This window comes from Papilio polytes, unplaced genomic scaffold, assembly GCF_000836215.1.
Source record: "Papilio polytes unplaced genomic scaffold, Ppol_1.0 DF822067.1, whole genome shotgun sequence".
Taxonomy (NCBI): Eukaryota; Metazoa; Arthropoda; class Insecta; order Lepidoptera; family Papilionidae; genus Papilio; species Papilio polytes.
Genome location: NW_013527137.1, coordinates 3,893,454 through 3,910,411, shown reverse-complemented (window position 1 = coordinate 3,910,411; position 16,958 = coordinate 3,893,454). Strand labels below are relative to the sequence as shown.

General features: G+C 32.4%; 1 protein-coding gene across 2 annotated transcripts in view; it reads left to right on the top strand.

The window, feature by feature from the left end:
- Positions 1-340: 340 nt before the first annotated feature.
- The window catches only part of LOC106107480, a 34,806-nt gene continuing 18,188 nt past the window's right edge, over positions 341-16,958 (top strand). Inside the window, exons 1-2 of one of the 2 annotated variants that reach the window (XM_013288345.1) lie at positions 341-625; positions 14,345-14,445. In XM_013288345.1, the coding sequence (XP_013143799.1) occupies positions 449-625; positions 14,345-14,445 (278 nt within the window). In that variant the 5' untranslated portion in view covers positions 341-448. Of the gene's footprint in view, positions 626-14,344; positions 14,446-14,607; positions 14,873-16,958 lie in introns of those variants that run through there. The other variant, XM_013288346.1, reaches the window with a different exon arrangement.

Sequence of the window (16,958 nt, the reverse complement as noted above, 5' to 3'; positions counted from 1 at the left end):
CTGATACCGATCACATCATCATTATCATTTGTAAGTGTATACGTAAAATTCTTTCAAGGATCTCCTTATTATTTAAGTAACTGACTAGGAACTGACGTGTTGTAAAAAAAATATAAATTGGGTTAATACTAAAAACACTTTTGTCTTCTTTTATTATTTGTCAATGTGAAATTATAGAACCAAACTCTTTATCATATTCATACATAAAACAGGATGTCGTGACATGTTTTGCAATAACATGGTAGATAAATAAAATTAGCGTGTGCAACCCGAGCCGTTGTCTCGCTGTCTGTCGGGTGGAAGTCTAGTCGAGTGCTGTCATTGTGTGTTGCGTCAGTGTGAGCGGGCGTCGTGTTGTGACGCGTCGCGAGGGGGATGCGGCCCTGGTGACCCGAGGCTCGGTAGTGTTGTGCCCTTGCCGCTGCTCATTCATGGTACTGCCTGCACTATGCGTTGGCGCGCGCGCGCGGCTCCTTCCCGCGCTAAGGAGCGCGCCAACATCAGCTTCTTTATCTTTATCATGTTCTTCGCCGTCTTCGGTGTGATCATCCTCACTGAACTGCTGCTTCTAGAACGTCCCAACGCGACAGGCTCAACACGATCTAAATTTAATGAAGACTTGCCGGTAAGACACTTACATTTCCAAGTTAACTATATTTATTTATCTCTTCTTTGTGATAAGAGATCGTTCCACATCTTCGATTATCTAAATCATTTGTATCCTTTTACAGTTATTTGAAATATTTTCATGATTATTTTAATTGAAAGTGTTGGATGCTTAATAATTGTTTTGAGCGTGATGGTGTAAAACATTATGCACGTAATCGTACTAACAATGTGATAATTTGTTCTTAAGATAGCAAAATAGCATGTTGATCTAATAACAATACACGAACTTAACAATATGTTGTGCTTAGTAAAATATTATTTACAGCATTTATGTTACTACCGATAACAATTGACAAACTATTAAATGTTATCACTTAACCAGACTCAAGAATCGTCGATGTAACATCAATGTGTAAAAATGTTAATTTATTCACATAGGCTGTTTAAACATAGAATTTGAATATCAGTTAATGGTAAAATGGTAAAAAGGTGGAATGCGTGTTGAATTGAATATATATTATTTGATTGTGAAAACTGAGAAACACTTAAAAAAAGATGTGTATTATTTTCCAATATACCTGTTGAAACTAACATTGTTGCATAGATTACATTTCTTGAGTGACATGTTTTGTCTTAAAATCGTGGTTCTGTTAGATATTCGTACTAACAATATGCGCCACATTTCTTTGTTATCGTTATTTGTATAGAGGTGTCAATAATATGTACATTTGCATATTGCTACGTAAATATTAAAATAGAATATACTATTTTATATGATATTACGGAACATAGACATGTATTTAACGTTCAAAATCTGTACCTCGGTTTTGATCGCTTTTGAAAGGAATTTACGACTAACTCTAATTTGATGACTGAATTAACATAATTTTATCTAATCTTTGTTTTTAGATAAATAGCGGTGGTACTGTCTCGTGTAGAAGCTACCGCTGACCATTTCCGCTTATTGGAAATAACTTTGTTATTGCCTTCAATATTAAGAAAGCGTAGCTATCCGAGTAACTGATCTTAAGCGTTTATATTCTTTTAGAATTAGATATCGTTTATTGAATTACAGCATTGTCTTGTTTTTCACTTCTTTTGTTTTAATAAAATTTAAATTGATTTGAGAGACTATAGACGATTGTTATGTTACAATCATCCTTCTTTTTAAAGTTGTTTAAAATTGAAATGCTCAACGAAGTATTCTTATTCTTAGATTGTTCAATAAATGAATATTGAAGTTTCTTATATATTTAGAGCTCGAAGGTTTCAACTTACGGCTCAAGACTCTCCTTCCACCACATTTGGGACTTACTAAACCCTGTACATAATGAGGATATACTTTACATACGTCTTGTATTTTCCACCAGGGACAAAAAACGCAAAAATTTATTCAGCAAGTTTATATAAAACTCGGTATAGTATAGAACGAAAACGTCATTTCTGTTGTTGTTTTCCAACTGTTTTCTTCAGAAAAAGCCTCATAAATTTAATTGAGTCTTCAGAGACTATGTTTTAGTGAAGAAAAAGTAGTAAAATAGTTTATTACCCCAACCGAGGTTCCGGAAGAAAAGCAAACACGTAGCCACGCCTACTTAAACAAAGGCTAATGATAGATAATTGACTGGAGTTTACTAACAAATAGATACTCATCGAAGATATTATCAAATAGCTTTTTTTAATTTGTTTATACAACCGCCATTGTTATTTCCACACCTACAAGTTATTTAAGCAACGATAGGAATCTAATGTTCGTACACCGGTGTACATTTCATTAGGGAATACATAACATGATCACTTAGTAGTTTTATCTGTATTGTAATTTAACATTGTCATTGAAAAATAAAAATCTGAGCTTTACCTATCTTTTTTTTTTTACTTTAGGTTCTTAAACTTTTTGGTTTGTGAGAACCCTGCACATTGCCCGTGGGTAGTTTACATGTAACAGCTGTTTAGGTGTTAACAGCAGTTAACATGTTTATTACAAATCTTTCTTTTTAAATCCACGACTGAGTATTACTTTTTAAAAGGAAGTTCGTAGCTTCTTTATACTTTAAGCTACGGGCGTAGTTGCTTTAGTTATAGCTGACGAATATAAAAGTAATTTATCTCCTTCAACGAAATCCATCTTTGAGATTAAACTTGCTATTGCATCTTTCATGCTAGAACTCTTTCAGTTCATTCACGAATGGTGACCGAGTGCTACTCGCAAATGAATGTTTTAAAGTTAATCTATAGGCTGGTATCTATTTGTGCATTCGTTATTCACTTGATAAAAACCGAAATTTAGTTATTATTTTAGTCCATACATTACTAAATGTTTCCATAAATTCAACTTTGATTATTTGATGTACGCATTAAAGTAAAAAATAATATATGTTTATTCATCTGTATTTTACCGTCCATATACCTAGGAATCTTACTAAGATGGATGTTTGTTAGAGTTTGTAGCTTAAACGGCTAAACGGATCTCGTTATAATTTGGCATAGACGTAGAGTACAATCTGGAAGAACATATAGGCTACTTAGTTTTTTTTTATTCCAAGTGAATAAGGTCGTGGGCGAGAGCTAGTAGTCATGTAAACAGATGTGATTTCGATAAAGATATTATCATTCGTGTAATTGGAGACAAACACAGGAGGTCGTTAGTGATATGGAACTGAAATGTGCGTGCCATTCGATGGTTTACGCTGTATTTTATTGCTATACGTGTCGTCGTGCTCAAATCGGTAACCGTCAATTTTATGTTACGGACACAAGTGGTGATATCAAGTTTACATTATTGCTCCCTGAATATAAAATTACGATAAAAGCTTAATCAAATAACTTTTATTTAAAAAATTAAAAATAACTTAAAATGGGCTTATAGAGGAGATTTTAAGAGTACTAGCTAAATTCGTTGTTTTTTTATCTTACTAATATTATAAATGCTAATGATGGATGGACATTTATTAGTTTTTGTCGTCAAATAGCAGAACAATCTCGGTGAAATTTAGCACAGATATAGAACATTTCATACTTATTTTTTTTTTCTAAGTTTACACAGACGGTGTCGCAGGTGAAAGCTTATAATTTTTAATTAATTTGTAAGTAGTATAGTATACATTACAGATAGAGATTGATGTTAAAGTACACAAAAATATCTATGCAATAGCAATAGTGCTCTATTACAGCGCTCAGTTATCAGTAGGCAACAGACAGTCTGTGTGTTTGCTTTTAATTTGCCGTAGAGCGGGAGCTAACTCGATTCCCCTTCCCTTCCCTTTGCCGGCGATGATGAAACTGTTAATAGGAATACCAAGCGCTCAATTAGCTCTTCGACTAATTTTTTTTAATACCGTCTCGACTTTGACAATTTTTAGTTTCGTTGTTATATTTTTGCATTTCTATCAACAATGGTTTTGAAGTCTTGCGACCGTCTTAAGTGTTGCTACGATGTTCTACGTCTTGCTACAACCGGCGCTACAATCTTTGTGTAAGTTTTAGAAAGCTCTTGTCAATAATATATGATTATGTTTGAATTTTGCTTATATCATATTTTCCTTAATTAAATAAACCACTATTTATGACCCAAAAGTCACACAAACCAAAATTTATAGAACTTATTAATAAAAGAAATCAATTCTTAGGCCAGCTTGTCACTGAAGGCCGCGCTGGTTTCCAGCCGCCAGAAGTGTTTTTAAACCGAATTCCTCAAAGTTGCTATATGGTATGCATCATTTCTTCCTTGTTAATATTTTTTTTTATTAATGGCTTGAATCTGTTACTGGTTAACGTTTATCGTTACCATTCACCTGTCGATAACAGTACAGATAAAAATAAACAGTGCGTACATTGTGAATGGCTCGGTCGGCGTGTGCCGGCTTAAGCAATGCCGTTTGCAAGATCGTTCAACTCTACCCATTCATGCTCGACTCGATGCTTGCCATAGTATTTATTGTTGCTCAAAGAACTTTATGAATTAAACTATACCGTGCTCATGATATAATAGTCAATTGTGAGCTATTCATGTAAAGAAGAATTTACATATTACGTTAAGACCCCTTTCAAGATTGCGGTGCTATAGGAAGAAGGTACTTCTTGACGAAGGGATATCCGTTTTCCGGTGCTCAAAATTAAAGAGAGGTAGCATAGAAAAAAAACGAATTATTTTCACGTACTCTTCTTTTAATGTATGCTTTTATAAGTTAAAATAAAATGCCTCGAGTTGTTCGGTTGATGCAAGCTGCAAGAAACGAAAGCTTTTTAATTGGATTGAAATAAATCTCGTAATTTATACGTTTTAAACACTTGTTTTCGACCTCGATGTTATTTAATTTCTTTAAAGCAACGTTATTCTAGACCGTAATTACTGCTGTCTTTTGAGTTTCGCCTTTCCCGTTAGACTTTTCTTTTACAATTTATTTTCTGTCTGATGTCACAAAAATGTTTATTCGCTGAAGTAAATCATCCTAAAAGTAGAAAATTGTTTGTAGTGAACTTTAATATTTAATCTTTATTAAGTCCCGACGAGTTATGTCACTTGAAATTTGTTTCAAAAGTAAATGTGATTGATGATGCACTACTTGCCTTCCGACTGACTTGGGATCTGAAGGTAAAGACAGTTTGAGAAATAAGGTCTTAAACTTTACTTATCAACTAGCTGTTCCCGTGCGGCTTCATCCACATGAAATTATAAAATCTTTATTTTATTGTTTACATTTCAGTAGTCAAATTCTCAATTGCAAATGTCAAAATTACCATTACCATAATAACCTTGCTTCTGAATATATGTAGCCTAGTGTGTCGTAAATGTAGGATTTTTTGAAGAAAGAATTATTCAAAAATATGCTGTGATTGCTGACATCCTGCGCCACGAAGTAGTTTGTGTTACTTAAGTATTAGATTAATTTATTACACTTTTTATACATACTTGATTAGAAAAATTGTTTCCTAGTCTGTGTAAGGTCTCCCACGTCCCATACTGACAATGTTTCATTCGCATAATCGGCTCATGTCAGCGTCAGGCTTACTGTACATTAACTACACAGAATTGCTTAACATCAAAGTTCCATTACGTTCCAGTACATTTATGAAATAGCTTTACGTGACTCGTTTGAATCGTTACGTATAAAATGAATATTCACGTCCGTAAATTTTAGAGCTAAAACTGTATACAAATTGTGGAAGTTTTAATATTAAATTCCATTTTGATAAGTGACATGTTTCAACCTGAAAACTTTCGCTACAAATTAGCATTAAATATTTTCATGTTTAGAGTAACTTGAAGTACATGTTTTATTACTTTTTGATATACACGTGTACAAAACCAGCGGTTTAACATTTAGTAAGTAGTTATGTTAAAAAAAAAAACATAGCTATGTTTAAACTTTTTCATGAACCTGGTTTAAAAATAATCTCGTGCCAAAATTAGCATCGTATATTTTGGAAATAAGGTAAGATAAGAAATATTATATTACTTTTCAGTATGAAAAAAAACATGGTATGTTCATTCAAGTTTAATTTTTACTCTAAAATTCTATAGTTGCCAGAGTTTTTTTAATAGCTATTCTTGAAGTAATTCTCAGTGACCAATTAGTGTCTCTTGGTGTCGTAGTTAATTTTGTTACGTGAGTTAATTTATCATTTTATAAAAAATTGGCATTATATTAAAATATCCGCTTACGGTGGATGCGCATCGGCCTTTTTTATAGATAGTCGTATTTTAATCAACGATCGATTGTATACAATTTTGCCGGTGCGCTCGATGGCTCTCCATTAATTTTGTTAGCGGCATACTGTGGGCTTCACAACGCCAACAACATTTATTAGGCCGATTTTATCAAATAAATATAGCTTATTTAAATATTTTATGCCGAAACATAAAGATTATATACAGGTTCAATATTACTTGTTACTAATATTATATATGCGAATTTAGATGGACGTTTGTCAGAGTTGAAGCCTAGACGGCCGAACTAATCTCGATTAACTATAGCATAGATGTAGAGGGTAGTCTATTTTTAATTTCACGTGGTCGGATCCGGGCGAAAGCTAGTTAGTTTATATTTCAGTCGACTTGTTACTGTTTTGTCTACCAAACTATATTTCATAGAATCATGGCTGTTTACAGACAAATTTAATTCGTAAATGTTTACAACCATATAGGAAGTCTTTATTCTCAGTATTTTTAAATAGAAGTAGATGTAATAGACAATCTGTTGACAAAAACATAAAGCGGTGCTATCAAATTTATCTTTTAAATAAATATTTATTGAGAAACTATATGATGAGTAATATATTTCGGTAGAAACAGTTATGGGGAAATCGGATCTAATCCTTAGGGGAGATCGTTATCCGAATTTATTCTAATATCCTCTATGTCCATTAAAAGTTCTGCGATCTCCTTCGAAGGGCGAGGGACGTATATGTATATACATAAAAACTCACAATCAGAATTTAACGCATCGCAATTAAAATGTCTCCATATTAAGTATTGTTTGCAGTTGTGAGGATTCCCAACCGATCTTTATTTTAAACTAGCCGTTCCCATGCGACTTTATCCGCATAAAATTATAAAAATTTCATTGTATTGTTCACATTTTCCAAACTATCAATTGCAAATGTCAAAATGACATGACATGACAAACCTTGTCAATCTTGCTGCCGTGATGTTAGCAGCAACTTATGGTCTCTTTCCCACATTAGGTTTTTTACTCAAAATATTTACCTTAACTTTAACGGCGTGAAAATATATAGCCTAAAGCGTGACGTAAGTGTAGGGCTTTTTTTTTTTAAAAAAGTTATTCGAAAATCTGCTGTAATTACTGACATCTTAGGCAACGAAGAAGTGTGTGTTTACGCTTTATTATAATAGTATAGATGTTGCATTACTGTGTACTTGTTAGTGTTATTTTTCAAACTATCATTTTCCAGCACGTATTTTTAAAAGAATAGCAGTAACCGTGACGTGTAAAAATAACGGACATTGAAATAAATGGCGAAGACGTGACTAGCGCTCTCGGCTCAAATATTCAACTATGCCTCGATTTTACGCTTTTAAAATGCAGAGTTTTTATTATTCATTGCATTTTTATTTTATCACATTTTTTAGTTTTAAAAGTTTTGCATGAATATAAAAACTAACTATGTTATAATGTCGTAAATATTAATTGTTATTTAACGTCTTAACTCTATTTCTATGATACTAAAATATTGGACCTCATACTGCGTAATTTAAATTTTAACTTTTTTGAATCACTTAAAATTTGATTATAATTCTAAGAGCGAATATGAAAATATAACAATCGTTCTTCTATCTATCTACATAATGTAGTTTTTTATTTACAAAAGAATTAAATATAATGTAAAGATTTCTAATACAAATTCCACTAACCGTGTAGGAAATCTTTGAAAATAAATAGCTGCTATAAACGTTTTTATGGAGGATGCATCCAATTTTTCTGGTAGTAAAGCCTTCTTTTGTATAAATTGGAATATAGAGCCGCGTGCGAGGCAGAGATAGGAAATTTAGATTTATATTTCACTGCATTTGACAGAGGGTGTGAAAACAAATTGTTTTGGATAATGAACGGTTCTATTAATAACATATGTTTTCTGGATTTTGAGTTTTTTTTAATTCCTCGTTATAGTTTACAGTTAGACATCATAATTGCGAATGACTCTTTAATAACCTTAATCTTTGTGTAACGTCATCAACTTGTACTTATGCCTTACGGAGGGTCGGCACAGTATGTGCTGCTCTTCCATACACTTCTATCACCCGTCATATCTAAATCCACTCCCTTAAGCATAATCTTTCACATAATCCATCCATACTTTCTTCAGTCTTCCACTTCCTTTGTAGCCATCCACATTCATTCTTAACCCTGTAATTTTTAATTTTAATTAAATTTTCATCTTTGTCTTATATATAGACTCTACACTCATAAATTAAAAAGATTTGTATTTTTACGTTGTTACGGAATTTAAAAAGATACTGGACCGATATAAAAATTCTCTCACCGCTATCATGTCACATTATCCTTGAAAAATATGCTATATTTAAAAGTTCTGCGACTGTTTATTGAAGCTACAAATCAAATAATATAAATTTGTTTCATTATGTCACATTTCTTAATAAATATAGCCTAAAGAAGACAGATATTATATTTATACAGTGGTAGTGCCCGCTTTAACATCTTAGCACGAATAGGCCGGCACGCCCGGTGTAATACCACGACCACACAGAAGACAGGCGTGAAATGGAAGCAATTCCGTGTTTCGTCTGATGAGTGTGGTGCCGGAGGCCTAATTTAAGTCCCTTTCTGTTTACCACCCTTTTCTTATAAGGAGAGGATGGGAAGAGGAAGTGGATTTAACGGAGGAGGAGATACATAGGAAGGGGAGATATCCTCTTTATGTGCGTCTCCTCCTCTGTCGGATAAGGGTAGGCAACGCATCTGCAATTGCGGATGTCTATGGGCAGCGGTCGCTTCGCCATTTTGGCGGATTCAGGTGGCCGCTTGCTCGTTTGCCACCTTATGTTATAAAAAAAAAAGATATGTGGTTTTATTTTGTCTCTATTCACTTTTAACTTTAAATTCAGACTTTTAGAAATACATTTTAGCCCTATGTATATATCATTACTAAATTTACATTTATTGTACATTTTTGATTCATATGAAACGTAAAATCTAAATCGTTATTTATAATATTCTGGTATTCGAAAAGATTTATGTATGGATCGTTATATATGACGCGGAAAGAAATATTTTCTGTCGAACGGCTAATGAGCCCTCATAGAATATTAAATTTCATGTTGTTTCTGCGGGTAAACGTTCATTACTGTCTCTTTGTGGTAGTCGATATGACAGCGCGATAAAAAAAGAAAAATGTTCCGATAAATTTTCTATCTATTGATGGCGATAGTGTTATACAAAGTTATCATTTTTTCTTTCGGGTAGCGTCAAACTAGCGTTTGATATCTAAAAGAACCTAAAGAATGATTCAAAAAGTTTTTTTTTTTCATCTGAAACAGAAAAATTCAACATATCGGAGACTTTTCTTAAAATGTGAAAAAGAAGTAGTAGTTTTAAATAAATACTGAAATAGCAATATTATTCTTGGATAAACAGCGAGAAGATTTTTGCGAAAGTAGGTCACAGGAAATACCATATAATGAAATGAACAATAATAGCGAGGGTTGCTAACTTATCTCGTACATTCATAAAACAGGAATGCCAGCATGAAAATTACGATATGTTGCATAAACTTGATTAAGCTTGCTTAAATTTATGGAATTCATAACGTACATGCCACATTGAATATTAAATATGGAAATATAGCTATATGAATTTAAAAAAAATATAATAAGTAGCTATTGTCTTTTAGACTGTTTTATTATGCAAAAATTTTAGCGGGATTCGTTTAACTGTTCTGGAGAACTGTAATAAAATCCATTCATTCATCCATTTATGTTCTCCCATTAATTAAAATAAAAAAAAAACCTATACTCAAAAACAAATACATACTAACGTTGTTTTAAATCTCTTGTTGATGAAACTTTTTTAATCAAACTTGTATCTGTAGTTTAAAAAGAGATTGAATTCCGTTCTATTTGTCGAGTTTTGTATCCGGCCCTGACCGTGCATTGAAAACTATTATCGATCGAATCGGATCATTTGTTTGTGGAATAGAATGCGAGGGACATGTCACCAATACACTGAGAGATTGCCTAACTAAATTTCAATAACACTACCACGTTCATAATTAAATGGTAAACGACAACTCTATACTAAGGGATTACTTAGTTAACAATTAACTACTGTAAGTTACTCGAAAGCCCTTTATATTTTTACTAAGAAAGTATTCATGCCAGCCGTCTAAATGTATTCAAGCAAAAACCCGAATCGTAAAGTTTGAGTCAGTTAATAAAATGCCTACATTTTATTAACAAAGTGTCGAGTTTCATGTGAGTTCATTCCCTATATAGATGACCTCATATTACATGGTATTGCATATAAGGGAGTCCCTTGAGATTCGCACTGAAATTCCGAGTCAGCTATGTATGCGTCTCAACTCGGAATGGAAGTTTTATAAGACGAATAACTAACCTAGCTCTTTTTACTACTTATAAAGTCATTTACTATGACTCTTCGTATATCAATAAATTTGAGCTGTCATTGTTGAGTCTCCACTGCTGAAATACATGTATAAAACAGACACCTCTCGTACTCTTTAAAATAATAGGCAGTTATTGATTTTTCTAAAAGAAATAAACATCGTCTTGTAAAAAAATATCGAACGAGGAAGTGTTTTCCCTGATATAAAGTAACCGCAACCCATAAACATTCGCAAGCACCGGAATTGCACTTGCGTTACCAACTTTTATAAAAGCAGGCAAAAGAGGGTTAGGAAAGTTATTTAGTTTTCTGTCGCATGATTTTCTGGCGGTGAAGTATCGCTTCGCGCATGTTTTTTCAAAGATGTACAGTTTTTCTAGTCAAAGTATATAAGTACAATCTGCGAGTATTCTTACTCTACATAACAAAGCTCGCCTTCTTGAGTTGCAATCCTCATATCCGGGGGTTGTGAAATCCGTAAAATATTCCTTATTATGATTTATTCCTGATCACCATTCCTTGATGAAATGATAACACACAATTAGCGTAAATCGAATAGTTTAATTAGGTATTTTATATATCGTAAATTGACATATCAGACAATGTTGCAAAAATAAAACATTCAAATTAGGTAGATAGGTTCAGCTGAAGGATTTACAAGGATTAGGTCGAGTGATATTCTTCAAGAGAATTGATGTGGAAACTTTACCACCTAACCGAAGTTTTCCTTCTCAAAGCAAACGTGCCCACTGAAGTTGAACTAATCATTTGCTCGCTTCACGCAAATGTGATTGGAATTTAACGATTTTTTTTTAAATTTATTTAGTGTACGACAAACTTAGTAAATGTTGATTTTTACAGCAAAATATTGTGTAGTCTGCTTAACTGTAAATTCTAAAAAAATAATTTAAATTTAATATATACTTATTTGTAGATATGGGCTCATTTTAGTTACCGAATGTGACAACCGGATGAATTTTTAAAGCTAAATTGTACAATTTTATCATTCACAATTGTAGTTAATCAGTTTTAATTAAACTGAATTAAACTGACCAATTCCAGTTAAACTCGTAACAAACTCTGTCACGAATATAACAAGCAGAAAATACAGTTTGAAAAACTAGATTTTTCAACAAGCGCTTTTAAATTTGTTGTCGTTTATTTCGACGATTCTTTTATTGGAAAGGCTTTTAAAATTTAACAAAATCAAAGTGTACGTAATCTAGTCTCGGTTTGTAGTTTCTGTGTTTTTTTAAACATTAGAGTTAAAAAGGTTTGAATGTTTATCGTACAAACACTGAGCGAAGCTAGGCTAATGATAAATAACAACGTTACACTGCAATTTACCGACAATATCGTGTAAAGTACAAACATTTCCCTCGACATATTACACTTTTTAACACTGACATTTTTCCACACAAAGCATTGCGTAAACCTTTTTGACCATCCATTATTCTCTTTTGCTTTTTAAACATCCCTCATTCTGTCGACCGACGTCAATTAGAGTGACGTTATTGTTATCCTTACTTGATAAAAATGTACCTATTGAATATAATTGCATTCTTCTTTAACATTCTTTAACATATAACGATTATTTACACTTTTTAAAGATTGTATTGGAAATTCTAAGAATTTACGTAGTTATCAGAGATGTCAGTTTATTTAGGCTTAAATATTACTGTTAATTTCTTAAAGGTGAAATGGAACAAAATGAAAAAGTCCTACGGTACCATACAGATGGAAGAAGTAACAAGCGATAGCAAGCTAGAACAGAGGAACAGTTTTCAACCATGTCTGTTCTAGTATTCACCTCGCAGAATACAGTCCGGCACGTAAACGCAATGTTTACAAGTCAAACAAGATAACCAGTGCATAGAAATTGCAAGTTTGCTACGCAAATAGTTTGTCGTGACAACTATTCTGTTCAAATTAGACTTTTTGCTGCTGCACGCCTCTTCCATGAATTTGTTTGAATATTAGAACGTATTTAGACTGGAAACTTTTAACCAAATCGTTTTTTTTTTTTCAAATAAATAATGCGTGTTATTTGCTACTGCAGAGTTTTTTTATTGCATAGCAACTTTTAATCAATTGAAAATAAATTGATTTTTATCTCATAAAATAGTTATAGTTAGTAGAAAATAATACGAAATATTAATATAAAACTTATGGAATTAAACAGCCAACATAATACGATAAACTTACTCGTATGCTAAGCCTAGTAAGTAAGGTAGTTACTTTTTTCGCCTTAGCAAAATAACTATGAGTACAATGTAAAGCGTATTGTTTAAAAATGTAGATAAGTATGCGACATGTAGACATAGCGGCGCCTTGCCTACAATTACATGCAGTAAATTTTTTATTGTAATTCTGCAGTCGCTCGTCCAGTCGTCGACTCAAACGGAATATTATAACATCTTAGAATATTGAAGCATTTATATCACGATGCTTATTAAATATTAAATAGCTGTCCGTGATCGCATTCTCTAGACTTATTTCAATGTTTTACGTAAACGATAGAAATCAACGTTACTTTTAGATGAAGCAACTTGGACAATTGCAATTGATTGTCTTTGAAGGTCATAACGAAAATTAATAGTTTTTGAACTTAGACACTTTTATACAAGTTGTTATTTTAATTCAAACTAATTTTAAATATTGCACAAAGCAAAGATTTCCAGCCAAGCGTGTTATTTAATCTGTGACAAGGAAGGCGCAGGAGGAAATTACTTGAGCGCCCCCGTATATTCTTGCAAGCCTTTACTTAATAGGTAACCAAGCGTGTTATTAATTTTCCTTAAAATGTACTGTAACATTTTGTAAAGCAGTAAAATATAAAGTAACTAGCTTTCGCCCGTGACTCCGTCCGCGTGGAATTAAAAAAAACAAAAGTAATTAGCCTATGTGTTCTTCCAGACTATGCTCTACATCTATGTCAAATTTCAGCGAGATCCGTTCTCCCGTTAGTCTACAAACTCTAACAAACGTCCATCCATCCATCTAAACTTTCACATTTATAATATTAGTATGATTTGTATGCAAACATATTTTCCGTTTCCAACATTTGAATGTCATATATATGTTAATATAAAATTAAATAGTTTACTTAAATTTCAGTATTTCATTACTGATTCATGTCATTGCCTAAAATATGTTTCGTTCGTGTGTTAAATGTAGGAGCCATCCGTAATTGAAGTTTTAACAAGGGTCACATCGTAAATTCGTTAAAAACTTTTTGGACTGATTTAATTTTGTCACTTTGGTCTTGAATATATTCTGATTTCAAGTAAAATATAAAAATCTAATTATGTAGATATGTATGCCAATAGATCATTGATTGTGCGTTTAAATCCGCCATAAACTATTAAAAATGTAAACAGTGAAAAGCAGCCAGCAGTAATATGATTAAGAAAAAAAATGGTATTATTGGGGTAATGTTTTCGTTTGTATGTTTTTGTGTAACAGCTTGGTCGATTAAAAAAAATAATATAACTTGATTTTTATTTTTTAAATCTAAGGTAAAAAAAGCAAATGAAAGATCGATTTGCTAGACGCAATAGAAGACGTATGTACCGTTCCTATGTAGAGATAATGGCATGGATATGATATGGTATATTTTTCATTGTTCACAGAATTGGGAAGGGCGAACAGAGACTGGTGGGGATGGGGGCGAGCCGCCGCCGCCGGCGCACGCACCGCTGGATGCTGTATGGCAGCCAGTGGCCAGCACTAGGTGAGTACAATGCCATCAAACTTACTGCCAAAGTAAACAGCTCATCTGTATATTTTTAAAATTATACTACAGTAATCTCTTTAAAGTTTTGGATGTGTATTTGTGACTTTTTTTTTCTGCCGTGTATTTAGATCAAATTTCTGTGAAAGTTTTTATGGGTATGTATAGTTTTTTTCTGTTGGTGCGATATTAGTCGGTATGACTATTCCTGCCTTGAAATGAGATCAAATTATATTGTGTTCATTAATGAATAAATTACATAAATAAATGAACATAAATTGAGTTACTCGGTAATCCTATTTGTTACATTTGCTTTGTGGAGATATATTTAAATGCGTTGATTTACTGCTGCGGGAGGATTTATTTCTGGCAATAATCCTTTCAGTGGTTCGACAAAAATGAATTCTTTATTGCCATTTCAATGGCCGTAAATGTTGAATTTTGATACGTAAATTATTATTATTTACTTTAAATAGTGATATCTCTACAAGAGATTCTTATTTGGTAATATATATAAGTACTGGTATTAAAAACGGTTGTGAAAATGTAAAAAGGTATTTTCTTTTATTAGTCACCATCAATTTAAATATAATTTGTTGCTAATGATGATAATATCATTAATAAAATGTAATTTTTGGTTAAGAGGTAATTGCAATCCAATGCCTCCCATGATAGAGCATATAATTCTTTGAACGTTCGTGACAGGATTTCGATAAACGTATAAACATTTATTCATCATGTTGATACCACAACTGTCTCGAATATATGGTTTTCAGGTCACATGTCCTTATCATGTTTTATTTAATTAATATTCCATTAAAATGTAAATAGAGCGTAATTAACATATAGAAAGTAGCTAGTGATACCGCAGTTATTTAGTGCTGAATAAAATATTGCATTGGAAATAATGGTATATTTTAGTAAATCGTGTTAATGCTTTATTCAGAGGTATATAATGGTTACTTAAGATACTATCTATGTCATACTTACTTACTGCGTTGGCGCAGCGACCCAATGTGGGTCTTGGCCTCCGACACGAGAGAGCGCCAGCGTCGTCTGTCCTGCGTCATCGCCTGCCAGTCGATCGATACTAGATATTAATGTCATATGTTAACCAATTTAAGTTTAACTAGAAAAAAAGTTAAACATTTATTTCCATAGTTTAGAAAGTTTTCAGTATTAAGTCGTACGACAAAACTATCCCAGCAGCATATAAACGACTAACTCTCCCCCGCAAATCCGTCCGCGTCAAATTAAAAAATAATATAAATCGGTCCAGTAGTGATTTATTTCATTACAATCTAACAAACAATGTGTCCTCTTATAATATTAGTATAGATTTTCCTATTTACAGTCCTCATGGAAATTACTAAATTATTAAAATAATAAATATGTTTACTTCATGCTTGCTTTTCTTATAACAGTCCATAATTACAGTTATCTCTGGAAAGCTCTTTGAGAATTTCATTTAATTTTTAAAAGCACTTCCTTTTTTAATGCAGAACGTTTTTGCTTAGAAATTTACTCGTTAAGTGCTAACTCGCTTCGCTTTCGAAATAAAATCCTGCAGGATTCCGGCAACGGAATTACGGAATGTTACTCCAGGAAATACATTACTGTACCATGAATAACTCTTTTAACAAGTAATGAGATTTTTGTTCATGAGGATGAAAGTAATTAAGCTAATACATTTAAACAAAAACATGTAGAAAACACGGTTTATTAATATTAAATGCCAACAAAAAGAAAGTTATGATATTTCTATTAATTTACATAGGTTTTGTTTATTACCATCTGCATCCTTTTTACGAATTATACGAAATTTAACTTTCCTATTATAATTAAACTAGCTATTCCCGTACGATTTCCTCCGCATGAAATTATGAAAATTTTATTTTATTGTTTACATATGTCAAATTATCAATTACAAATATCAAAATGACATGACATGATGACAAACCTTGACAATCTTGCTTCCTTGATCTTGGCAGCAAATTATAGTCTCTTACCCACAAGAGGCTTTTTATCCAAAATATTTACCCCCTAAGTTTAATGGCGTGAAAATATGTAGCCTAAAGCGTGAGGTAATTGTAGGGCTTTTTTTTATTAAAAAAAGAGTTATTCAAAAATATGTTGTAATTGCTGACATCTTAGGCAACAAAGAAGTATGTGTTTACGCTTTATTTTAATGGTATAGATTTTTAATCAGAATATTTTTCAAAGACAAAAAATCCCCCCTTTTCTAACATAGATTCAAAGAATCAGATTATATTCAAGAATCAACTAAAAATTATTATTTATGTTACAAAATTAAATGGGTCCAAAAAGTTTTTAACAAATTTACGACGTAACCCTTGTTAAAACTTCAATTCCCGTATAGCGGTCTTGTTAACGTCCGCCGAGTGTTAAATAATGACACTAGAAGACACATGTTCCGAATCAATAACGAAACACGTTTCGTGGTAGATGTTTGGAGTATAGAGAATATGGTGCATATGTACACTCAGTAGACA